General features: G+C 37.9%; 1 protein-coding gene across 2 annotated transcripts in view; it reads left to right on the forward strand.

Annotated features, from left to right (window-relative positions):
- Positions 1 to 8,524: 8,524 nt before the first annotated feature.
- IPO7 (importin 7) overlaps positions 8,525 to 26,573 on the forward strand; it is a 48,537-nt gene continuing 30,488 nt past the window's right edge. For both annotated transcript variants that reach the window (XM_036859565.1, XM_036859564.1), the window contains exons 1-3: positions 8,525 to 8,785; positions 22,938 to 23,019; positions 26,066 to 26,219. In XM_036859565.1, the coding sequence (XP_036715460.1) occupies positions 8,702 to 8,785; positions 22,938 to 23,019; positions 26,066 to 26,219 (320 nt within the window). In that variant the 5' untranslated portion in view covers positions 8,525 to 8,701. The remainder of the gene's footprint in view (positions 8,786 to 22,937; positions 23,020 to 26,065; positions 26,220 to 26,573) is intronic.

A 26,573-nucleotide genomic window follows, 5' to 3' on the forward strand; every position in this document is an offset into this window, starting at 1 on the left:
AAGAATAAAAACCATATGATCATCTCAATAGATGCAGAAAGAGCTTTTGACAAAATTCAACACCGATTTATGATAAAAACTCTGCAGAAAGTGGGCATAGAGGGAACCTACCTCAACATAATAAAGGCCATATACGACAAACCCACAGCAAACATTCTCAATGGTGAAAAACTGAAAGCATTTCCTCTAAGATCAGGAACAAGACAAGGATGTCCACTCTCACCACTATTACTCAACATAGTATTGGAAGTCCTAGCTGCAGCAATCAGAGGAGAAAAAAGAAATAAAAGGAATACAAATTGGAAAAGAAGAAGTAAAACTGTCACTGTTTGCAGATGACATGATACTACACATAGAGAATCCTAAAGATGCCACCAGAAAACTACTAGAGCTAATCAATGAATCTGGTAAGGTTGCAGGATACAAAATTAGTGCACAGAAATCTCTTGCATTCCTATACACTAATGATGAAAAATCTGAAAGAGAAATTAAGGAAACACTCCCATTTACCACTGCAACAAAAAGAATAAAATACCTAGGAATAAACCTACCTAGGGAGACAAAAGACCTGTATGCAGAAAACTATAAGACACTGATGAAAGAAATTAAAGATGATACCAACAGATGGAGAGATATACCATGTTCTTGGATTGGAAGAATCAATATTGTGAAAATGACTATACTACCCAAAGCAATCTACAGATCCAATGCAATCCCTATCAAATTACCTATGGCATTTTTTACGGAACTAGAACAAAAAATCTTAAAATTTGTATGGAGACACAAAAGACCCCGAATAGCCAAAGCAGTCTTGAGGGAAAAAAACGGAGCTGGAGGAATCAGATTCCCTGACTTCAGACTATACTACAAAGCTACAGTAATCAAGATAATATGGTACTGGCACAAAAACAGAAACATAGATCAATGGAACAAGATAGAAAGCCCAGAGGTAAACCCACGCACCTATGGTCAACTAATCTATGACAAAGGAGGCAAGGATATACAATGGAGAAAAGACAGCCTCTTCAATAAGTGGTGCTTGGAAAACTGGACAGCTACATGTAAAAGAATGCAATTAGAACACCATACACAAAAATAAACTCAAAATGGATTAGAGTCCTAAATGTAAGACCAGACACTATAAAACTCTTAGAGGAAAACATAGGAAGAACTCTCTTTGACATAAATCACAGCAAGATCTTTTTTGACCCACCTCCTAGAGTAATGGAAGTAAAAACAAAAATAAACAAATGGGACCTAATGAAACTTCAAAGCTTTTGCACATCAAAGGAAACCATAAACAAGACGAAGAGACAACCATCAGAATGGGAGAAAATATTTGGAAACGAATCACAAAGGATTAATCTCCAAAATATATAAACAGCTCATGCACCTCAATATTAAAAAATCAAACAACCCAATCCAAAAATGGGCAGAAGACCTAAATAGACATTTCTCCAAAGAAGACATACAGATGGCCAAGAAGCACATGAAAAGCTGCTCAACATCAGTAATTATTAGAGAAATGCAAATCAAAACTACAATGAGGTATCACCTCACACCAGTTAGAATGGGCTTCATCAGAAAATCTACAAACAGCAAATGCTGGAGAGGGTGTGGCGAAAAGGGAACCCTCTTGCACTGTTGGTGGGAATGTAAACTGATAAAGCCACTATGGAGAACAGTATGGAGGTTCCTTAAAAAACTAAAAATAGAATTACCATATGATCCAGCAATCCCACTACTGGGCATATACCCAGAGAAAACCATAATTCAAAAAGACACATGCACCCCAATGTTCATTGCAGCACTATTTACTATAGCCAGGTCATGGAAGCAACCTAAATGCCCATCGACAGACGAACGGATAAAGAAGATGTGGTACATATATAGAATGGAATATTACTCAGCCATAAAAAGGAACGAAATTGGGTCATTTGTTGAGACGTGGATGGATCTAGAGACTGTCATACAGAGTGAAGTAAGTCAGAAAGAGAAAAACAAATATCGTATATTAACGCATGTATGTGGAACCTAGAAAAATGGTACAGATGAACCGGTTTGCAGGGCAGAAATTGAGACACAGATGTAGAGAACAAACGTATGGACACCAAGGGGGGATAGCCGCAGGGGGGTGGGGGTGGGGGTGGGATGAATTGGGCAATTGGGATTGACATGTATACACTGATGTGGATAAAATTGATGACTAATAAGAACCTGTTATATAAAAAAAAAAAAAAGATTTCCCCCTGAAAACCAACAGGGAGATCGTTCAGTGTATAAAAGGATTTAAAGGGAAAAACGTCACCCCAGGGGTGCTGCCTCCTCCTCATGTTATCAGAAGGACCAGATTTATGCACTTGGAGCAGAAATACCAATTGTTTTCCTTCATGCTGTGTACTTGGATAAGAAAAATGTCTCCTCCCCATAATCTCACCATTTACTTTGGCTCCACCTATGTAGCCCGTACAAGAGAATTTGCTAATTTTGTTCTCCAAGACCAGAGGGCCATTGATTTACTTGGGTGGTCGAAGGACACCTACTCTCCTGATGAACATTTCTGGGTGACACTTAACAGGATTCCAGGTATGCGGAACTTGATTTCCATTCTACATAAAGTCTGGAAGCATTGTGTGTGTGTGTGTGTGTGTGTGTGTGTGTGTATTTTACACTTTGAAAATATCTTCAATTGCATTATATATATTTACCTATGTTTCCAGCTTTATGGACACCCTGTAGACTGTTTTGTGTGTCTGTTTCAATGGAATTCGTATAACATAAGTTACAGTTCTTACATATCAGTTCTAAGGCTCTGTCTTTGTGACTCTGAAGGACAGGCCTTTGGGGGTGGGATTCAAGGTAAACAGAACTTTGCACTTCCACAAAAAAAAAAAAAAAAGAATTCACACAGGGGTTGTAGGGAAGGGGAAAGGTAGAGGAAATGATGGTATGAACAGCTAAACAAAACTTTTGCCCAGTTTGAGAGTGTAATTGTAATGGGGTGCAATTAAGTTACTTGACTCAGGTTATTTAAAAGGTAATGGTTACAGTTGTTTAAAGCAGAAAATAAGAATAATAGGGTATCAAAGTTAGTGATGTCATTATCAGTTGGCATTATTTAAGAAACTTACAAGCACAACTGAAAATTCCCAGTTATCAGTCTAGAAATGTTCATAGACATAGACTATACTTTTTTTTTTTTTGGTAATTAAGTGATTTAAATTTTAAAAAAAGCAAAATATTGGAAGCACAAATATTCAGATTAACAGATGGTAGACTCCTCTCAGCAGAGACAATAAAAAAAGACTTTACAATTCTCAAAAAAAAAAAAAAAAAGACTCAAGACGTTGTGATATTGGCATAGGGACAGATAAATAGATCAATGGAACAGAACAGATAATTCAAACATAGATCTTCACATATGTATTTGGGCAACTGATTTTTCAACAAAGTGGCCAAGTAAGTCAATGGTCAAAGGGTAAGCTTTTTAACCAACTGTGCTGTACTAACTGGATATCCATATGCAGAAACAATTAACTTCAATGCTTACCTCACACCATACACACAAAAAATTAATTCACATTGGATCATAAACCAAAACATAAATGCTAAAACTGTAAATTTCTAGGAGAAAACGTAAGAGAAAATCTTTACAATCTTAAGGTGAGAAAGATTTCTTACATAGAACACAAAAAGCACAATTATGAAAGAAATAATAGATAAATTGGACTTTATCAAAATAGAAAATCGTTTTTTGAAAGATCAGTTAAGAAAATTAAGACACAAACCGAAAGAAAATATTCACAAAACAGAAATTTGACAGAAAGAATTGTACCGAGAGTATCTTACAACCCAATAGCAGTAAGGCAACAACCCAATTTTAAAAACAGGCAAGGAACTTCCCTGGTGGTCCAGTGGTTAAGATTCGGAGCTCCCAGTGCAGGAGGACTGGGTTCGATCCCTATTCAGAGAACTAGGTCCTGCATGCCACAACTAAAGATCCCACGTGCGGCAATGAAGATCCCAAGTGCCACAACTAAGACCTGGCACAGCCAAATAAATAACTAAATAAATATTAAAAACAAAACAAAACAAAAAAACCAGGCAAAACAGGAAATTCCCTGGTGCTTTCAGCGCTTTCACTGCCGTGGCCTGGTGGTTCAATCCCTGGTCAGGGAACTAAGATCCCAAAAGCCACGTGGCATGAAAAAAAAAAAAAAAAGACAGGCAAAACAGTTACTTTTCAAAAGATGATACAAATATATATAATAGCACATGAAAAGATGCTGAACATTATTAAGTCATCAGAGAAATGCATCTTGTACATACCATTACACATCCACTGCACTAGATAGACTTAAATTATTATTTTTATTTATTTGGCTGTGCCGGGTCTTAGCTGCAGCCTGCGGGATCTAGTTCCCTGACCAGCGATCAAACCCGGGTCCCCTGCGTTGGGAGCACAGAGTCTTACCCACTGGACCAACAGGGAAGTCCCTAGACACACTTGAAAAGACTGAGAATTCAAACTGTTGATGAAGATGTGGAACAATGAAATGTCCATGATGGCTGGTGGGAATGTAAAATTGTACAACAATTTCAGAAATCGTTCGGCAGTATCTTATAAAGTGACATATACACTTACAATGCAAACCAGCCTTTCCATTCTTAGCTATTCACCAGAGATATGAAAACATATATCCACGCAAAGATTTGTACACAAATGTACATATCAGCTTTATTCACAATAGGCAAAAACTGGAAATGACTCAAAGGGCCACAGATGAATGGATAATTGTTGTACATCCAGTCAATGGACTGCCATTTAGCAACAAGGATGACCTGATGTACTCAACATCATAGAAATAATCTCAGAAGTGCTACAGTGAGTGGAAAAAAAAAAAAAAAAGCCAGACATAAAAAGTGCTTACTGAATGCTTCCATTTATATGAAACTCTAGGAAAGGCAAATCTAACTGACAGGAATAGAAAGCATATGTGTCATGGGGCTGAGCACGTAAGAGGTGACTGGGAAGGGCTAATGGCTAGAATCTATATGTCGATTATGGTGGTGTTACATGGGTGTATAACTTTGTGAAAACTCATTGAATTGTATGTAAATTATACCTTGATGAAGTTGATCTTTAAAAATTTTTATATGGTTTAGGTCATAAACTTCTATTTTGTGTAGGTCAGTGTACTTAAAAGAAATGCAATAAAATGGTCTTCATGTGACAGTATCAATACAAGGTTTTCTTTTACCTTTCCTTGCATATACTAAGCTTTATAAGGACATATACATACCAAACTGTTGAAAGTGCACACTTACTCCTGGGAAGGATGCTCTGCAGAAAGTCCCCATTTCTTCACTTTCTTTAACTTTCCTTCCTTGCCCTCTTACCTTCCTTTCTCCTCAGCCCTTTCCTTAATACCAGTAACAATTTATGTTTGTACTGAGCTTTATAATTACAAAGCACTTTCCAACCTCATTGGATTCTCAGAATAATTTTCGGAGTCTGGGATGGAATTATTTCCTCATTTTATAGATGATGGAAATGAAAAATGAGGGCCAATGAGATAAAAAAATTTTACCCAAGGCAGCACAGTTTGTACGTGCCTCAAAACATAATCAGTAGCTCTTTTCTTAGCTTCCATGTCTTTTTTTTACCCCCTACACTTTAAATTGTTTAGAGTAAAAACCTAACCAAGGTGTAAAAATAAATTCCACTTAGTTACAAATATAATGATTACCTTTATTGAGAACAACCTAAATTTCATGAAAAATTTTGTCTGAAATGTTTTGGATATCTGAAATAGGCCTAACATAGGAAGTATAGCATGTGGGGTTTCAGTAATTATAGGATGTCTTGTTGACAAAATCCAGTCACCTCAGACAGATCAGTCTGGGCCTTAAGATGCCTTTGGGTGCGAGGTACTTATGATCACGGGCCTTGTCATTGGTGTTCACCCACAAAAGCCACCAATGGAGGGCTGTAAAGGGAAGATTAACTCTTTCCATTTCCTTATAGCTATTATGGTCACTCCCTGAACCCCGCTTTCCTTTCTCTTACCTGCAGCCAGACAGGTTTTTTTTCTGTTTGAACAACAGAACCATTGTTTATAAGATCAATTAACCAAATCACTCCTGGATTGTCCCTTATCTCTTCTTGATTTTTGTGGAATCCTATCCTAGCTCAAAACTAGCCCTGAAACCCTGTGTTTTATACTTCTCTGAATTCCTCAGACTAACGTTGCCCAAGGAAGTGTAGATATCTATATTGCCTTTGGCACTGGGAATAGGGATTGAGGGGTGAGGTAAGATTATCTATTTATATTTACATTGACCTAACATGGTGCTTTTTCTTTTAATCTTCACACACGTATTTATTGAGCACACTCTCATTTCTTTTCTTTTCTTTCTTTTTTTTTTGGCTGCGCTGCACCACGCTGGATGCAGGATTTTAGTTCCCTGACCAGGGATTGAACCTGGGCTCCCTGCAGTGGAAGCACGGAGCCCTAACTACTGCACCACCAGGGAGTTCCAAGCAGACACTCATTTCTTTGTCTGCCACAAAGAGATAGACATGGTCCCTGCCCTGGAGGAGCTCACATCTAAATTTCCAGTCATATAAGTCACATTTTGTGTGTTACTAGCTAAAAATTAAAAAGCCCTACAAATTAGTTGGGTGTGCTAATCACTCTGGCCAGCTAAACTCCTGAAGGGTCGTGGAGCCAAGCTCCTTGTGTGGATAAAGGAACTCTGGCTCCCTAGACAGGGTCTAGTACCCTATGAGCTCTACTCTCTTTGAAGCATGAGACACAGGCCCCCACTCCAGCTATAGACCTGCAAACCTTGCTGGCTCCCAGTTCCCAGCACTATAGCTTAAAAACCGTATTTCCCCCACCACTCCTTCACCGTTTCAGTTTCAGGGAGAAGGAATTAACATTTTTGGAGCACCTTCTTTGTGTCAAGTGCTTTTACATACATTGTGCTATGCTATAATTGTCACAATTCCATTATGTACAAGTCAATGCTGGAATCTAAAATAGCTATGTAGTAATGCAAAGAGGACTGGCTTTGGAATCATGAAGACTGAGGTTTCAATTCTGGGTCAGCCACTGACAACTAAAAGTCATTACTAGTTCACTCATTCCTTTCTTCATTTATTCACTAAAATATTTATTGAACTCCTAGTAGATATTCAAGCTCTGTGATAGGAGGTGAAGATTCAAAAGTGAATTAAAACATAATCTTTATTTTCAAGGCCCTTACATTTGAGGGATGGAATAGGGAGATGAAATTCTTAAACAGATTGTATCAATACAATGATAGATCTTACAGGTTATATTATGAAAACCTTATGACCTTTCACAATCTAAGCCTTGGAGTCTTCATTGGTAAATCAGGAATAATTATACCTCACTTCCAGGCACAGTGGCTGGCACATAAGAAATTAATATTGCAAAGCCCACTATTCCAGGGAAAGCCTTTTGTGTCTCCGTTTTTCCTTTTTGTATAAAGTAAAAACAATAAGTGATCTTTTAACAAATTGTATTTGAAGGCTTATGATTCATTTTAAGTAAATACATTTACATAACTTTATTACAACAATAACAGGTATGAAAGGAAATTACTGAAAATCTCACCATGCTAGAAAATCAGTTACTTTCATTTGCCAGCCTTGTTTCCCAGTTTTTGTCTATGTTACAAAGCTGTATCTATATATAAATGTTTTAGTGTTGTTACATTTGTAATTTTTGGTGACTGTGAAAAATTTAATTGACTGGATTCCTGTAATTTGCTTAACCATTCCCCTAGGGTTCCACATTTCTTTTGAGAGGCAGACTGATTCATTGGAGAGAATGAAAACTTTGAAAACAGAAACATCCTTGGTTTGAAATCCTAGGCGAACCTTTTACTAAGTGACCTTGGGCAAGTTATTTAACCTTTCTGAAAATGTTTGACTGTTTAAAGAAGGTGGATTTTAATAGGGATTATGCTTTTATTCTGCATTTAGAGGTGATCTGTATAAAGTCTGTGCCAAAATTTGGATACTCAAAAAACAAACAAAAAAAACAAACCAAAAACCCCATAATTTTAGTATTTGATTATAAATATGTAATGTGATAAACACGTTTTACACATAAAGCTCATTTAACCCTTTATGTTATTTCCTTAGGATAAAGTGTCATAAATGGGATTAGTTGGGTCAAAGATTATAAACATTTTTATGGCATTTAGTAACACATCTCAAATTGCTTTTCAAAAGGCTTCCTTCAATTACACAGCTACTAGCATCACACATTGCATCAGCCTTACCTTATGGTTACCATAGGTATATTATTATGTGAGATCTTTGTAACTGATTGTTTTAATTTTCTTTCTGTGAAGTTTGAACATTTTTCTCTTTCTGAAGAGCAGGTCTCGTCTGTAGGAGCGACAGCTCAGGGCCACGTGGGCTGCGGACTGCCCAAGTGGACTACATCTCCCAAAGTGCTCCAGGGGCGCGCCGACAGGAAGTGGCCGGAGCATCTCCCGCCTCCACGCCGAAGAGAAGAGGTTCTATCCGGGGCCTTGGCGCTTCTCTTTCCTTTCGCGCCGGTTGCCGCTGCGGAGCGCGGCGGGTCCATGTGCGCAGTGAGCGGCGCTATTCCTGGCCCAGTAGTACCCGATCCCCGGGTTTGACTGCGTCCGCCCTGCGATGGACCCCAACACCATTATCGAGGCCCTGCGGGGCACCATGGACCCAGCCCTGCGTGAGGCCGCGGAGCGCCAGCTCAATGAAGTAAGGACGCCGGGCTGGCGGCGGCGACGGCGGGCGGGCGGGCGGACTGTGGCAGGCCGAGCCCTCCGGGCCTGGCCAGAGGCGGGGACGGCGTCGCTGAGGGGCCCAACTGGAGCCGTGGGGCGGGGACCTGACGGCGAGTGCCACGCCGGGGCCCTCAGGCTGCTGCGGCGGCGGTGGTGGCGGCGGCGGCCAAGGCAGCCTTTGCGTCGGATCCTGAGCTGGGCCTTTGGCTGCGGTCGAGGCATGAAGAGCCGGCTGGGGCGAGGCGGGCGTGACGGGCTGGACACATGGCTGGCTCGGGTGGCCGGCCGCCCTCTGGCTCATTCCCAGCTCGTTCCTCGCGCCCAGGAGGGGGCGAAAGTCACCGGGAGGTTTTTCAGACGTTTCCGGCAGCAGTCTCGCTGGCGCCGGATTCGGAGGGGCTCCTGGGAATGCAGAGCTAGTCCCACTGGGGGCTGTGCCTGTCAGCTTGTCACTTCCCTGGGCTGATCGATGACCTGCACAACTTTCTCCTCTCCGGCTGAGTTGCTAGGGACAGCTTTCAGAGGCGAGCCCCCGTTTCTTAGGCAGGGTGTGGGGAGTGCGGGATACCCATGGGAGTCTGATTCACTGCTCTTCTACTCTGTTAACGCCTCGGTCGGGGAGGCAGCGCGATTTAGTGCAGGGTGTCAGGTGAAGTGCACCCTTCTGGGTAGAGCTGTACCACTAATTTCTTGACTGACCTTGGGCAAGTCTCTTAACCTTTCGACGCTGAGTTTTTCCCATTCATAAAATTAGGCCACAGGGTTTGCTGTGACAGTCAAGGGAGACGATGTAAGACAGAGTGCCTTGAAACGTGTCAAGCTCCATGTCAACTCTCTGAGTGTTGGTTTCTTTTTTTCCCATATTTTTGGAGGAGACCACCGTTTGGAAAAGAGCCTTATTATGTGGGTATTTTATTGTACTCTTTTCAGTTTCATTCTTTGTTTCTAAATTTCTGTAACTTCTTATATTTTAGTGAGTATTTTAAAGGCTTCTTTAAAGGATCGCTGTCACTTCCTATGCCTTCCTATGAATTTGCCCAGCTTTAGTGAGGTTTAGTGTACTTTTTTTGTGTGTACATAAAGAGAAGTCCCTCGTTAAAATAGAAATTCAGTTAGTTTATGCTCTTCTTAGCTGATGGGTAAATTATTTAAAAACATTATTTATATTGACTTCCAGGAGTATTGATAATTGAACATCTTCAGTGTACAATGCTGTTTTAGAGATTCCTGGCCTCAGGGAACTTAAATTTTAAGAAGACCACCCACGGAGTATAGACAAATTAAGTGTAAAATTATTTAAAAATAAAAAGTTAAATCTATTTTATATGTGAATAAGACCATTAGATCTTGCCAAGAATGATACTGAAATTCTTAGGCTCGAAGACAACCTTAGGAGGAGGATAGATTTCTTTTGGATATAAAATAGTGATTTGAAAGAAATTCCCACTTTGAACCATTACTAAACCATAGAGGGAGTTGTGGATTGCTTTTCATTTTGATTTGTTCTGTGATAGACACAGGTTAAGATGAACATTATTTTGTTGATGATGTGCTAATGCATATATAAACCTAGACACACTAAAAGTTTAGTCATAGTGATTTCTACCATGACTTTGCCCTAAAAGCACATTATTTTGACTAAAATACTTGTGTGTAATTATTAATTTTAAAAATTATTATTTGAAAAAATTGGTTCCCTTGTAGAAAAATTGGGTAAGTGATACTTTCTGCAAATTTGAAATTCATTTATTCCTCAAGCAGGTATTGAATGCTCAGTTGTATGTACTAACATCTTGTAGTAGAGACCTGGGGTAAGTATTTCACAAGCTAGTTTTTAGAAGATAAATAATCAAAATAGTATTCAAGGCATTTATTACTTAACCCTTAAACTGCTGTTAGGGTTTTGAAATACTCTGGAGTAGTGAACACTGCTTATCTTTTCTTTCAAAAAAAATTTGGTATCTGGCCTGTATTTCTGTGATGGTTAAATGTTTACATTTTGCAAATTTCTTTCTGTCATTACACCTAGATTTTTTAGTAATTTTCCTAAGACAACTTTTCCATTAATTAGAATATTCTCATTTCTAATCTTGATTCCATTTTAATGAAGTGCTTCCATTTGAATAGTTCTTGCTTTGACTTTCTTGTGGCAGAACCTTGATTTAGGAAATAGATCCCAGATAAGTCTTGAAGAAGCTTTACTGTAGTAAGAAGGAGGAAGTGGCATTTTATTTCTGGCAAGCTCTTCTTGCTTTGGATAAAATAGGGTGAACCAATCAGTCCGTGATGTCTCATTCAACTGAAGCTACATTTTGGTTCATTTAGTTACAAGAAAAAGATCATTGCCATTTGAATGGACCTCTTCAGTTAAGTGAAGTAATCACTAACTCTATAAAAATTGTAAATGTTATCCAAGTATTAGAGTGCAGATGGTTTAAAAACAAAACCAGAAGTGCCCTTGTCTCAGAGCGATTGCACTTAACAGTTCCATCTGCTTGGAACTCCTTTTACTCAGTTGTCTCCCAGAAACTTCTATCACTGTTCAACTGTCTCCGTATCCCTGAAGAGTGGCCTGACTACCATGCTCCCTGTCTGCCTTCACTTGTTTATTTTTCTCTGTGTCACTTATTTATCATATGTATTTTACTTATTGTTTCCCCAGTATAATTTTTGAGTTTCATGAGGTCAGGAATTATTGTGTTTTGTTACTGCAACTCTTTGGTTGTTAATGGTAGGCTTTACTGACTTCCTGTTATAATAGAGAACAGTATAGGCTTTAGATGTCTTATAACCACCTCCACTTCAAGGATTTTAAGGGTGCTTTTTTCTTTTTTAATTTTATTTATTTATTTTGTTTATTTTTAGCTGCGTTGGGTCTTTGTTGCTGCGCTCGGGCTTTCCCTAGTTGCGGAGAACGGGGGCTACTCTTCGTCGCGGTGCACGGGCTTCTCATTGAGGTGGCTTCTCTTGCTGCAGAGCACGGGCTCTAGGCGCACGGGCTTCAGTAGTTGTGGCTCGCGGGCTCTAGAGCGCAGGCTCAGTAGTTGTGGCGCACAGGCTTAGTTGCTCCGCGGCATGTGGGATCTTCCCGGACCAGGGCTGGAACCCGTGTCCTCTGCATTGGCAGGTGGATTCTTAATCACTGTGCCACCAGGGAAGTCCCTGTTTATATGTTTTTTATGTTACATATAGATAAAGTTCTATAAGACTGTTAAAGACCACAGTAAGGACACTTTTTGGCAGATATTTTCAAGATAAATCTGATTTAGTATTCCCCACTTACTCTGTAGTGTGTTACGAATTTTGATTTTTTTTTTTTGAAACTCTGCTGTAATTTGGAACCCATTGTTCTCTCTCATGTCCCAATTTGAAATATGTTTGTATAACAAGCTTTGCCTCAAAGACTGAAGAAAACCATTTTGATTTTTTTTTTTTTTTTAACTACTGAAGATTTCTGCACTAGCTGTGGGGTGTTAAAATTACTTAACCTCTAACCATCATTTTCCTTATGTTAGTATGGTATGTCATTGTGTTGTGTGGGTTGAGTGAGATGATGAATGTAAAAATTTTAGGAAAGTGTTTGGCACCTACTAAGTTCTCTCCAGATTATTTGAATTACTGTTTAAGTGCCAATTGATTAACCAATCCGACATGCAATACGTTTCATTTCCTATCTCAGTCTACTAACTTTGTAGTTGTTCATCTCAGTGGCAGATGATCAGCACTGATGGAGAAAGAACACAAGTACATATTATTTGGACACCGAGCTCACTAGTAGATAGAATTATTGCAGCATAAAAATTGGCACTCTTATAAGCACAGTGCCTGCCACATTATAGGCTCTCTATAGTAAATGTTTGTTGAGTGCAAAGAGAAATAAGAACTTGAATAATAGAAATTTTTTTTTGTTTCTCTTTTTTAATATGTTTATTTATTTATTTATTTTTGGCTGAGTTGGGTCTTTGTTGCTGCGTGCAGGCTTTCTCTAGTTGCGGCGAGCGGGGGCTACTTTTCGTTGCGGTGTGCAGGCTTCTCAGTGCAGTGGCTTCTCTTGTTGCGGAGCACGGGCTCTAGGCGCTCGGCCTTCAGTAGTTGTGGCTCGTGAGCTCTAGAGCGCAGGCTCAGTAGTTGTGGCGCATGGGCTTAGTTGCTCCACGGCATGTGGGATCCTCCCGGACCTGGGCTCGAACCCGTGTCCCCAGCATTGGCAGGCGGATTCTTAACCACTGCGCCACCAAGGAAGCCCTTGAATAATGTTAAGAATGTTAAGAATACTCATCTTTGAATTGTTAAAGTAGGTTTGTGTTACAGACATCTGTCACTTCTCATTTAAATTCTATAGTATATATTCTAGTATATCTAGAAGTGCAATTTTAAAAAATTTGTTTAGCTAATCTAAAATATGTGCATTTGGTATTCATTCAGCATTGTTTCTTATATTCCAGACTATTTGCTCTTGAATACAAAGACTGTCCTTTCCTATCTGTACGCGCGCACGAGCACACACACTCAGAAATACTTGGTTTTTTTCATTTTTAAGATAAAGAAAATAATGTCTGGAGGTTTTTGGCAGATTATTGTAACAGAGAACAATATCGCTGCTTTCTTCCTGCTTTAGCTGCCAGTGTTCTTCAGTGGAAACCTTTCTATATGCAAACCTTTACTCATGCTGCTCACCCCTCCTGTTAACCGCTTATCTTCTAAAACTGAAATTTTTCCTAACCATAAATCTCATTTAAATCTCTTTTAAACCCTCAGTTCCTAAGCTTAATTGCTGTAAAATGCTTATGTAAGCAGAAATGCTGCTTTTTCACGTGCTTTATGTGAAAAAAAGTAAGAGGACATAGCTTTGATAAGTTTCTTGATATTTTGTGTTTATCTTTAAAATTCACGAACTACCTAAGTCACATCTGCTGTCTTCACAGATGGTTACTGTTACAACTGAAAGTGATATATTTATTTATAAATGGTTAATTTGATTTTATTTTATTAAAGGCTTATGAAATGTTTAATCAATGAAAATCTTAGGTCTGGAAAAGTGCAAAATGACGGCACATTTATAGGACAATTTAGCGAGTCTAGAAATTTAGCAAATATTTATGAGGTTATGATGTATATTTTTGGAAGGTAGAATGGTTTGTAGTTTGAGCAGGTTAACATTCTTTAATTAGGAATATCATGAAGTAGATCCTGTTGTGAATTTTGGAGAGGGAAAGTTCCTGGATTCTTGGACTGTTAGACAGGAAGTTATTCAGTGACAGAACATGTTAAAGATCTGAAAGAAAGATAATACCATATTAATATTTGTAAGAAAACAATTTTCTTTTTCAGAAATAGATGCATGCATTATTTATTGTTTCTGTCAGTGGCACGTTAATGATGAGCTTGATTTAAAGTGGGCGCTTTTTTTTTTGGTCGCTAGGTAATTTATAATTAAGAAGTTTTTTAAAAACTCCTTAGTTGGAAAGCATTACCGCAATTTAATGAAAGGCAGGAGGACACAGTGAAGAGCCTCAGCCTGGTCCCGGTTTTACCACTACACTGCCTTAACCTCACTATGCCTCATATTTCATGTAGGTAAAATAGATACAGTATTTGCCTTTGTCAACTTCTTTAGTAAAGCAGAGAGGGTAGAAATTCCTTGGTTCTTGAAATTACCTGGTTGTATTCATTTTATGTAAACTCTGATGTCATAGTGCCCTTAAGCGCCTCTCCTCCTTATAAATGATGTAAAGTACAGTAACTAATTGAAGGTCTGTTTGGTTACATTACAAAATGGCGAGAATTAATAAAAAGTTACCTCTTAAAGAGTAAGCTTTAAAGATATTGACATTAGGTGATTACATTGGAAAATGTGGGTCTAGAAGGGAAATTGATATTGGAGAAAGCATGACTACAGTCTGTCTGGTTCGAGGAGCTGGAAACACCAAGGAGAAAATGTCTAGTAGGCAATTGGGAATGTGGCACTGAAGTTTAGGAGAGAAAGCAGTAATGGAAAAGTGATTTTTCTTCTGCAGGTGAATTGAGAGGAAAGGAGTGTGATCCAGAGGTGTGGGGTGGCCTGGAGGGCTGCATACCCTTTGGGCCATGCCCATTTTGGGGACATTGAGAAACATAGGGAAAAGGAGATGGAGAATTGTGCAGAAAAGCCAAAGGGTGCCAAGAAAAGGAATTTCAAGTAAGAGGATTGGTTGTAGGTATAGTTTCCTTTTTCCTTAAATGAATTTCATAAATTTTCTACCAGTGAACATGAATTCCTTTTGTAATAAGTTAAAAAGCTATTAGAAAAAGAGGGTTGTTGGTATTTCTAAATGAGGGAAGTTAAAGCAAAATGAGTTTGGTGGGGGCAGGGGAGGGGAGCTTTAAAAATATTGGCAACCTTGGGGAAAACAATTTCTGATTACAGGGTTAGTGAGTGAAATGCTAGTAAGGGGGTAGGAATAAGTTTGTAGGTTAAAAAGGTAGTAGGGTCAGGGGAAATTTGTTTATGTGATATGTATGCCTTTCATTTTTTTTTTTTTCTTTTGTAGTTTGACTTATTTTGGGGAGTAAGGGGAGCTACCTGTGGAGTAGAAGTTTTTCAGGCTTATTATTACCTGTTGTAATAATAGTTTTCTACTTGTAATGTTTTAATAGTCATCTATCCTAGAATTACATTCTTCATACTGCTTCAGGACCTTATTCTTCCTGCAGCATAGATCTGATCATGTAAAAACTTTCAAAAAAAGTTCACACTTAATGGATCTTGATGTGGTCATAATATACCTATTCATTTTTTTAAAAATAATTTTTATAGATTTATTTATTTTTATTTATTTATTTTTGGCTGCATTGGGTCTCTGTTGTTGCTCGCAGGCTTTCTTTAGTTGTGGCGAACGGGGGCTGCTCTTTGTTGCGGTGCGCGGGCTTCTCATTGCAGTGGCTTCTCTTGTTGCGGAGCATGGGCTCTAGGCGCACGGGCTTCAGTAGTTGCGGCTCACAGGCTCAGTAGTTGTGGCTCGTGAGCTCTAGAGCACAGGCTCAGTAGTTGTGGTGCACGGGCTTAGTTGCTCCGTGATATGTGGATCTTCCCAGACCAGGGCTAGAACCCATGTCCCCTGCATTGGCAAGTGGATTCTTAAGCACTGCGCCACCAGGGAAGTCCCTACCCATTCATTTTTGTATTTCACTGTTCTCTTTCATTCTTCTAGTAATCTCTTTAACATAACCCATACTTCTTTTCCTTTTAAGAATCCTTTTTCTCTATCTCTGGGGGTTTAAATCCTTTAGGGTCTAACTAAAAAACTTACCTGTCAGTCTAATTAGAATTAATCTCCCAACGTACTTTATAGTGGTGATCTTTTATCTCTGCAGTATCTGGCATGTTGTAAGTACTAGTAAGTGGAGTGGAGTTAAAGGAGATGGAGATGGAGTTGGGGCTCTTGAGGAATTTTGATGAGGTGGGTTAAGGATGAACGTTGAATTATTTGGCATGATGACAGATCATGAGAAGGTAAGAAGTTGTCTAGAAAGGTAGTTTTGTGTTATGGTGAGCAGCTTTTAAACCTGAGTATTAGCAGTTTTAGCTCTACTTAATGATATATAATGACCCATTTGTTGCTTCATTTCTCCTGTTCTCTGACTGCTAGAAGCCAGGAGCTTGAGGAGGGGCCTATAATTAGTGTCAGCATCCATAAGTTACATTTATACTTTGACTCATAAAAGATTTATTGTAGCATTTTCTCAAGCCTAATCAGTGTTTGCCAAACTTTGTGATAAAAATTGATGCTAGTGATATTTTTACTTAAATTTATTTTTTATAGTGTAAAACATGAAGACCTTTAAAATTTATGATAGTTAATAAATATAGTAATAGTTAACATGTGATAGGAATTCTTGTAAATATGTGATAGTTTGCTATATCCAAGAATGCCGGAAAGTTGTTAGAGATTACCCAATGCTTGAAAGAGTTTTTTCCTAACTTGTATAGTTAATGTATATCTTTATTTGTCCTGTGTTTTATAATTGTACAGATCCGCGGGTTTTTTTCCCCATTTTTAAACTTTATTGGGGTAAAATTTACATATCGTAAACTTTACCTGTTTTAAGTGAAATCAGTGATTTTTGGTAGATAATACTATTACCACAATCCAGTTCTGGAACATTTCCATTATTCCAGTAAGATGCCTCTTTCCAGTTTGTAGTTAATCCGCATCCCAGTCTTAAGTGATTACGAACCTACTTTGTCTCAATTTTCTTGAGAACCTGATTTTTAATATTTAGTACTAATTTAAGTCCATTTGTTACCTTCTTTGGGAGAATACAAGGCTTCCTGCATTAGGGATTTCAGCTGGATGGAGCCAGTAGATAGATGTCCCAGGTTGAGATTGCTTGTGCTGTTCCTGCTGACAGAAACATCCTTTCTTTCTTACCCTTAGTCTAGCTCTGTTGTCTGAAAGTAACTTTTTTTTTTTTTTGTCAGTTGTACTTTTTGGATTTATGCTGGTTTGTTTTTGAAGGCATTCAAAGTGACCTAAAATAATAGGGTAATAAACTAAGTGCTTGTTTTCAATGTTTAGTTTTGTTGATTTTTTAAAATAAATTTATTGATTTTAGCCACTTTAGTATCCAGTTCAGTGATTTTTAGTGTATTCACAGTTATGCATCCATCACCACAAACTTTAGGGCATTTTTATCACCCCTAAAAGAAACCCCATACCATTAAGCGGTTACTCCTAATTCCACCCTACACCTCCAGTCCTAGGCTACTTTTTGCTCATAGATTTGCCTATTCTGGACATTTGATATATATGAAATCATACCATCTGTAGTCTTTTGTGACTGGCTTCTTTCACACAGCATAATGTTTTTAAGGTTGATACATGTTGTACCATGTGTCAGTACTTCATTCTTTTTATTACTGAATAACGTTACATGAATGTATGGATATGCCACATTTTGCTTATCCATTCATCAGTTGATGGGCATCTGGGTTGTTTCCACTTTTTTATGAATAATGCTGTGAATGTTCAAGTAAAAGTAGTATTGTTGGCTTTTTCTTTTAATTGAGGGATAACTTACATATACCACAAAGCTCAAAAATATGTACAGCTCAGTCAGCTTTTACCTAGGTACCACCATCTAGATTAAGATAGACAGATAGATAGGTAGGTAGGTAGATAGATAAGATAGATAGATAAAACATTTCCATTGGCCTAGAATTTTCTCTTAAGACTTGTCTTCAGGTTACCATTATTCTGACTTCTGTTAACTATAGCTTGGATTTGCCTGTCGTTAAACTTCACATTAATAGAATCACAGAGTATGTGATATAGTCTGGCTTCTTTCTCAACATATTTTTGAGATCTGTATTATTGCTTGATTCCGTAGGTTGGTTTTATTTTTTAAATTTATTGTATAGTATTTCATTGTATGAATTGTACCACAGTTTGTTTATACATTCACTTGTTAATGGACAGGTATTATTGTGAACATAAGCACTTATTTCTCTTGGATATATAAGGGGGAAATTGCTAGGTTGTAAGATAGGTGCATGTCAGATACTGCCAGTTTTCCAAAATGGTTGTACCGTTTTATACGTCTACCAGCACTGTGTTCCATTTTTTTTCCCATCTTGACCAGTGCTTTGGTGTATTGCATATATTGTTTTGTGGTAGGATTGTTTTGTCCACTTGTACTAATTCTTTGTGTGTGTGTGTGTGTGTTTCCACACTGCGCGGCTTGTGGGATCTCAGTTCCCCGACCAGGGATTGAACTTGGGCCATGGTAGTGAAAGCCCGGAATCCTAACCACTAGGCCACCAGGGAACTCCCCATTTGTTATGTCTTGATATTTGCCAAAATACTTTCCATGTTTATTCCTTAGAGTTATCCTGTGAAGTAGATTTTGTTATACTAACTTGGTAATTAAGAGTTAGATTTGCTGAATCAAACTTGCTCAAGAATTAAAAATGTAGGAAGTGACATCACTTATGTTTGTAACTGTCTGATTCTAGCAGTTCATTCCAGGAGTTCACAATTTGATGCAGGAGACAAGATATCTACTGTAATATTAATGGCCTAAAAAGTGCCATAGTAATGGTCTTTGTGGGCTCATCGGTCTAAAAATATAAATACGTTTTTTCACTCTGCACAGCCCCTAGGTGATCAGAACTGCTTCCAAAGCATCTTTTTGTTGATTCATTGTTATTCTTTCAATAAATTTGTTGAGTATTTTGAATGTCAAACATATGAGGAACAGGGTATACAGTAAAGTCCTTACTCTCAGTGGAGCTTAAAGTTTAATAGGAGAGGCAGACATAAAACCAGCTACAAATATAATAATTACAAATATGTAATAAGTATTATGAAGTAAAAATACCTTGGAGCTTATGAGAGTAATAGGGAGCCCTGCTTAGCCCTAGTGTGATCAGTGAGGAAATGGTTTTCTAAGGAAATGTTTAAACTGAGACCCAAAGAATGTGAAGCTGTGGACCATTTAACTCTGGTGGCGCACTGGAGAGAAGTGTTGTAGGTAGAAAGTCACAGCATGTACAAAGACTCTGCAATGGGGTAATGTGTATTGTTGAAAGGACCTAAAGAAGGCTGCTAAGGTGGGGCAGTGGGGAGTGAAAAGGTTTCTTTATTATTTATTTATTTTTGGCTGCATTGGGTCTTCGTTGCTGTGCAAGGGCTTCTCATTGCGGTGGTTTCTCTTGTTGTGGAGCACAGGCTCTAGGCGTGTGGGCTTCAGTAGTTGTGTCTTGCGGGCTCTAGAGTGCAGGCTCAGTAGTTGTGGCGCATGGGCTTAGTTGCTCCGTGGCATGTGGGATCTTCCTGGACCCGAGCTCGAACCCGTGTCCCCTGCATTGACAGGCGGATTGTTTTGTTTTTTTTTTTTAATTAATTAATTAATTTATTTATTATTTTTGGCTGTGTTAGGTCTTCGTTTCTGTGCGAGGGCTTTCTCTAGTTGCGGCGAGCGGGAGCCACTCTTCATCGCAGTGCGCGGGCCTCTCACTATCGCGGCCTCTCCTGTTGCGGAGCACAGGCTCCAGACACACAGGCTCAGTAGTTGTGGCTCACGGGCCCAGTTGCTCCGCGGCATGTGGGATCTTCCCAGACCAGGGCTCGAACCCGTGTCCCCTGCATTGGCAGGCGGATTCTTAACCACTGCGCCACCAGGGAAGCCCCGAGAAGGTTTCTTTAAATGAGGCTGAAGATATAGGCAGGAGCAAGATAACACAGGGCCTTTTAGGCTTTAGGAGATAGAGTAGAAAATTGTTAAAAGGTTTGGTTAAAGGGGATTAGTTTACAATTTTAAAGATTATTGGCTGCTAAATAGAGAATGGTTGGGAGGGCAGATGGTTACATTAAGAGAGATGATAGTCACTTGGACTATGTTGGTGTTAATGGGAATGGAGAAAGTGGATATAATAATTATACAAGCATTTTGTATATAGAATTGATAGGGCCTGATGTATTGGGGTAAAAAAGAGGCAAGTATTAAAGATGACATTCAGTTTTCAGACATGAATAACTGTGAGGATAGGGATGACAAGGGTTGGGAGAGGTGGTACAAGGAAGTAGAGTCACAGCTTTTAGGGAAAAAAATGATTTGAACATAGTAAGTCTGAGAATCCTGTTAGACAATGAAGGTAGGGATGTTAAATAGGTCTGTTAGAGTGTCCTGGACTGGAAATGACATATTTGATTTATAGATAGTATTTAAAGACAGGAGTTGGATGAAATCAGCTAGGGAGCAGAAAAGATGGCCTGTGACTGAGTTCTTGCACCACGTTCTAGCATTTGTACATAGAATGAGAAACAAGCAAAGGAGCCTGAGAAGGTACCAGAAAGAGTGGTGTATGAACTATGTAGGTGGAAGGGTGTTTCAAGAAAGTGATAATGGTTAACTGTGTTCAGATTTATTTGGAGTATTGGAAAGGGTAAATTCCTCCCCTTCATCTAACTGCTCCTGTCCAGGTCTTAAATTTAAGCATTACTTCTGGGTTAGGAGGTTCTACTTTTGATTCTTCCATAGTGTTTTCTGTTTCTTCCATTATACTTTATGGCAGTTACCTGTTTGATTGTCTTGTTTTCCTTCACTGTTAAGTTTCCATGAGGTCATGGAGACTCATTGTCTTGTTCAACCTTGTATTTTCAGCTCCTAGCATAGTGTTTTGCACCAAGAACACCTAAGTAAATAATTTTTGGAGTGACTGAATGAGCAAAGTATCACTCTGGGTCTAATGTGAAAGACATTTTTTTATATCCAAAGGGAGATTTTTCTGTTTCTAAGAATGTGTTTGTAGAATGCATGAGAGAGTAGCATTGACATATATGCACTACCAAATGTAAAATGGATGGCTAGTGGGAAGCTGCTGAGTAGCACAGGGAGATCAACCCGATGCTTTGTGATGACCTAGAGGGATGGGATAGGGAGGGTGGGAGGCAGGCTTAAGAGGGAGGAGGGGATATGGAGATATATGTATACATATAGCTGATTCACTTTGTTGGACAACAGAAACTAATACAACATTGTAAAGCATTTATACTCCAATAAAGATATGAAAAAAAAAATCTGTAAGGAAGAAACTAAAATAAAAATCACTAGTGTCCATGTGAACATGTGCAGAAAAATACTAAAACTGGGGCTGGAAGGAGGAGATAACATTATAGGAAGTGGTTATATTGGGAGAGAGGGAATGAGAACACATACAAGAAGAGATTTCAGTTTTTTATTAATAAATCAAAAGCAAATATGACAAATTTAGGAATTAGTAAGTAACTTTTGTACTGTTAATGAAAGTAACCCAGGATCATAGCATAAAATTTGGATAATAGAAAATAACGTATAGAATAGTTCCTCTATAATCTTACCATCCCAGATACAACTTATTAGCATTTTTGGTGTGTTTCCTTGTTTTCTGTATATGTTGCATTGTATATTCATGTAAATATATTTGCGAAATTATCGTATAGTTTGTATCCTACTTTTATTGTATGTTCAAAGCTCTTCATTTAAATTTCCTATTGAAATGTGCATACAGAAAAGTGATCGTGAGGATACAGTTGATTAATTTTCACAAACTGGATACACTTTTATAAAACAGCCATATTAATAAATAAAACGTTGGGCTTCCCTGGCGGCGCAGTGGTTAAGAATCCACCTGCCAACACAGGGGACGTGATGAGTTCGAGCCCTGGTCCGGGAAGATCCCACATGCCTCGGAGCAACTAAGCCTGTGCGCCACAACTACTGAGCCTGTGCTCTAGAGCCCGTGCTCCGCAACAAGAGAAGCCACCGCAATGAGAAGCCCACGCACCGCAACGCAGAGTAGCCCCCGCTTGCCACAACTAGAGAAAGCCCGTGCGCAGCAACAAAGACCCAACGCAGCCAAAAAATAATAATAATAAATAAAATAAATAAATAAATAATTTTTTTAAAAAAAGAAATGTTATTAGCACCTTGGAAACCGCCCCTCAGGCTATTAATGTTTACTCATTTAATTTTTGTTTAGCCACTTAATAGAATGTCTCTGGAGAAATTATTACTGAATTGAGGAAATAGGTATCACATAAGACACTGTTTTTTTTTGTTGTTGTTGTTTTGTTTTTTTTTAAATTTATTTATTTATGGCTGTGTTGGGTCTTCGTTTCTGTGCGAGGGCTTTCTCTAGTTGTGGCAAGCGGGGGCCACTCTTTATCGCAGTGCGCGGGCCTCTCACTATCGCGGCCTCTCTTGTTGCGGAGCACAGGCTCCAGACGCGCAGGCTCAGTAGTTGTGGCTCACGGGCCCAGTTGCTCCGTGGCATGTGGGATCCTCCCAGACCAGGGCTCGAACCCATGTCCCCTGCATTGGCAGGCAGATTCTCAACCACTGCGCCACCAGGGAAGCCCAAGACACTGTTTTTGAGCTGCTGCCACCAGTGTAGGTTAGAAGTGCAATGGTACACAGGCAAATGCAAACATACAAAAGTTTTAGGAGTTAGGTTACTGAATTTTTTGAGTTCCTTATACGTGAGTGATAGGAAATAAGGCTGGAATCAACTTGTGGAGGAGAGCCTTTTGTGCCAGCCAAGCAGTGAAATAGAGTACTGAGAATATTTATTTGCAGAAATTTAAAATGTATTTTTTTATTTGTAGGCACACAAGTCTCTGAATTTTGTTTCAACACTGCTTCAGATTACTATGTCGGAACAACTGGATTTACCTGTGAGACAGGCAGGCAAGTTTCCTGAATTATTTTCTTGGATGTATGTAAATAATATCATTTCAAAGGTTCATAGTTGAATAGCAGAAGTATCTTGGGAAGGCCCTTCAGTGATTTTCTTCACTGAAAATTGGTTTGCTCCGATGTGTTTACTATAAACTGCCACAAGTGCCTTGATATCTGGTGGCAGAGTTTAAAGGAATGTGATATTTCACTGAATTAAAAAAGAAGCTGGAAGGAGAAATTGATGGGATTTATTGAAAGAGTCTCCATATTCCCTGTTTTCTTCCATGATGGATGATTCTAAGATACAAACCTCCAGCTGTTTGCTTTTACTATTTTATTTTAACCATTTAAAAGGTACTGTTTCTTAGTTCCAGTTTCAACAAAATATTGAGTAATTCCCTCAGTATCAGAGTCTATGAAAATGTGGCATACTGCTCCTGATATCATCTGTTAGTCTGCAAAATAATGGAATTCACTTCTTTAATGCTTGTTGTTTAATTTATTTGCAGATGTATTTCTTATAGGAAATATAAAGTGCCAATAACCTTACTATTCTAGAAAAACCAGTTATATTCTGAGGTTATTTCTTTCTGTTCTTTCTCCCTACACCAGTTTTGTTAAAAAAAATTATTTTGCTTACTTTATTTAATGTATAGTAAGCACATCCCTTTTTTCTACATAGTGTTAATCTTAAAATTTATGGGTTTTTTGTGTTTTTTTTTTTCTATTCTTTTTTTTAAAATTTATGTTTTAATGGCTAAATAATTTACAATAATGTGCCATATGCAGTGAACCATTTCTCAGTTGTTGGAATTTAATCTCAGGTCTGTTTGATTAACAATTGTATTCCCAGTGCCTAAGGTATTGCCTGACACACTGCAGGTACTCAGTAAATGAATGAATGAATGTAAGTTGTTTATGATTTTTTTAAATTGGTATATAAGCACAAAAATGGGACATTTTTTGTGCCTATAAAATACAGTAATTTTGCTGGACCCTGGTCAGCAGTAAATCTTTAAAAAAATTTTCTAGTTAAATAGGAAAAGGTTGCTTTGTTTATTTTAACTGTCAGTTCTTTTTTACTAATGAAGTTAACATTTTCCCATTTATTTTTTTAGATAAGAATCTTTGCCTTTAAATCTCAAAATTTTACTAAGATGTTGAAAGCATTTGGCATTTAGGAGGGACCTTAACACATTAGAAACTTGATTATGTGTATTAGCAAAATTAAATTCTACTAGAAAGTTGTTTATTAGTATGTACAAAACCAGAAGCAACCAAACTATGAAATTGGTCCTAATTTTCAAAATATAATAATTACTTTAAAATTTATTACATCCTTGTAATAATTGAATGATATTTTGTAGTACATGGTATATGGTGGTTTCATCTGCTAGACTTTGAAAGATGCATTCATTCTGTCTTTGTAGTAGAACTCAAGCATTCTGGATGGAGTAGACTGTGAATCACGAGATTCTTTCAGTGCAGTTCTCACTTGTTTATGTGTTTTGTTCAAGCAAACTCTTTTTAAAATACTGAATCAAAAGTGTACAAATAAGTATATATATTCACTTCCTTTGTGCATTATGATGGAAAGAAATACTCAGAGGTTATATCTGGAAGACATAGGGGCTATATCAAGTCTTAATTTTTATCTTTGTTCTGTTTTGGAACTAAAGAATAAAATAGTATTAATCTGAAATATGTCAGTCCCACATGCTGAGTCAGTGTTCTTGACTGTAGATGTAGTTTATCTTAAAGCTTTTGTTGAAGGATATTTTAATATGTAGTTGTAATCTTTTTTGAAATGCTGTAAGATGGGGTATTATTTTAATTTCCAAGATAAACCAAAGTAGAGTATAAAAATCATAGTTGTATCAGTTATCCTTGTTGGAATAGGTACAAGACTCCAGGTAAGTGTTAATTACTAATCAGAGAAGAATCAGTGTTTTGCAGAATTTAGAAATTAATTTTGAATAATTTCCCTTTCCTATACATTCTGTACATTTGTGTTTGAGGATTCTCTTTCTCTCTCATTTGGGTGGAGGGGTCCGGATAAAAAGCATTATTACCAAGCTAGTTCAGTTAGAGTTAACTAGCAATGTGCAGGCTAGCAGTATGATAACTGACAGAAGGAACTAGCAATGTGCAAGGTGGCAGTATGATAACTGACAGAAGGTAGTAATCTGTAATTTTTGAACAGAGCAAATTCTCCCATAAAATAACACGAATTTAAATTGGTGTGATTGTGGTGTATGATTGAAGTACTTAAATTTATTGACTGAGAATCTTTATATATTGTAATTTTTCTATGATTAAAAATAACAACTTTTGTGTGTGTTAGTCACTTTGAGCTGCTCTAACAGAATACCATAGACTGGATGGCTTATAAACAACAAATTTATTTATCACAGTTCTGGAGGCTGAGAAGTCCAGAATTAAGGCACTTGCAGATTTGGTCTCTGAGGACCTACTTTCTGGTTCATAGGCCCTCGCATGGTAGAAGAGGAAGAAGCTCTCTAGGGTCTCTTATAAGGGCATTAATCCCATTCGTGAGGGCAGAGCCCTCATTAGCTGATCACCCTACTAAAGCCCTCATCCCCTCATCACATTGGGGATTAGGGTTTCTGTATGAATTTTGGGGGCCACAAACATTCAGTCTGTATAACAGGGTTATTAATTATAGAAACTATTGGTATATGTATGTGGTTTTGTTTTTAGAGGCTTCATTTAGAAAGCGGATTTGGTAAAACAGCTTTCCTACAGAAAACGGGTGAAAAGTGTTGTGTATAAATGTGTTGTAAAAACAATTTTGTTTGTAGTTTGCAGAATTCTCTTAGACTGTATGTTTAATAATAACTTTGTGGGTGATTACTGTAGCTGAGCATTAAACTTGTGTTTTATCAACTTTTAAAATTATGGAGTATATAGTATTTTGATTTTAAAAGGTTAGCTTTCCTAGCAATGTTTGGTCTGACAGAAATAAATTGAGGTGTAGACACAGGGATATTTACAGTGCTTTCACATTCTTTTGTCAAATTGATCTATATTTTAGGTGTTATCTATTTGAAAAATATGATAACACAGTATTGGCCTGATCGGGAAACGGCACCAGGGGATATATCCCCTTATACTATTCCAGAAGAAGATCGACATTGTATTCGAGAAAATATTGTAGAAGCCATTATCCACTCTCCTGAGCTCATCAGGTATGTATATGTTTTAAACTTAACCTTTGTTGCAGGTATATAATTTGTGGGCTTTGGAGGGGTGCAGAAGAGGGGATCTTTTCAGAACATAAAAATCTGTCATTTTTTGTGGCACAAAACTTAACAAATGCTGTTACAGGAGAATTCTTTTTTGTTTTATTTTCTTACTACAGTTTAATTTTATATTTATTAAAAACCAAAACTTTAAACTTCATGTAAAACTTGTGAAACATACTATGATCAGATGAAAGGGAGTATAGAAAGTTATAGAATACTGTCATATACTTTATATTGTATAGTCTTTTGATATTTGAAAGCTCGTTGTGTATGATTTTGTAGAATTTTTTTTTTAAC

The sequence above is a fragment of the Balaenoptera musculus genome, chromosome 8 (assembly GCF_009873245.2).
Source record: "Balaenoptera musculus isolate JJ_BM4_2016_0621 chromosome 8, mBalMus1.pri.v3, whole genome shotgun sequence".
In the NCBI taxonomy this organism is placed as follows: Eukaryota; Metazoa; Chordata; class Mammalia; order Artiodactyla; family Balaenopteridae; genus Balaenoptera; species Balaenoptera musculus.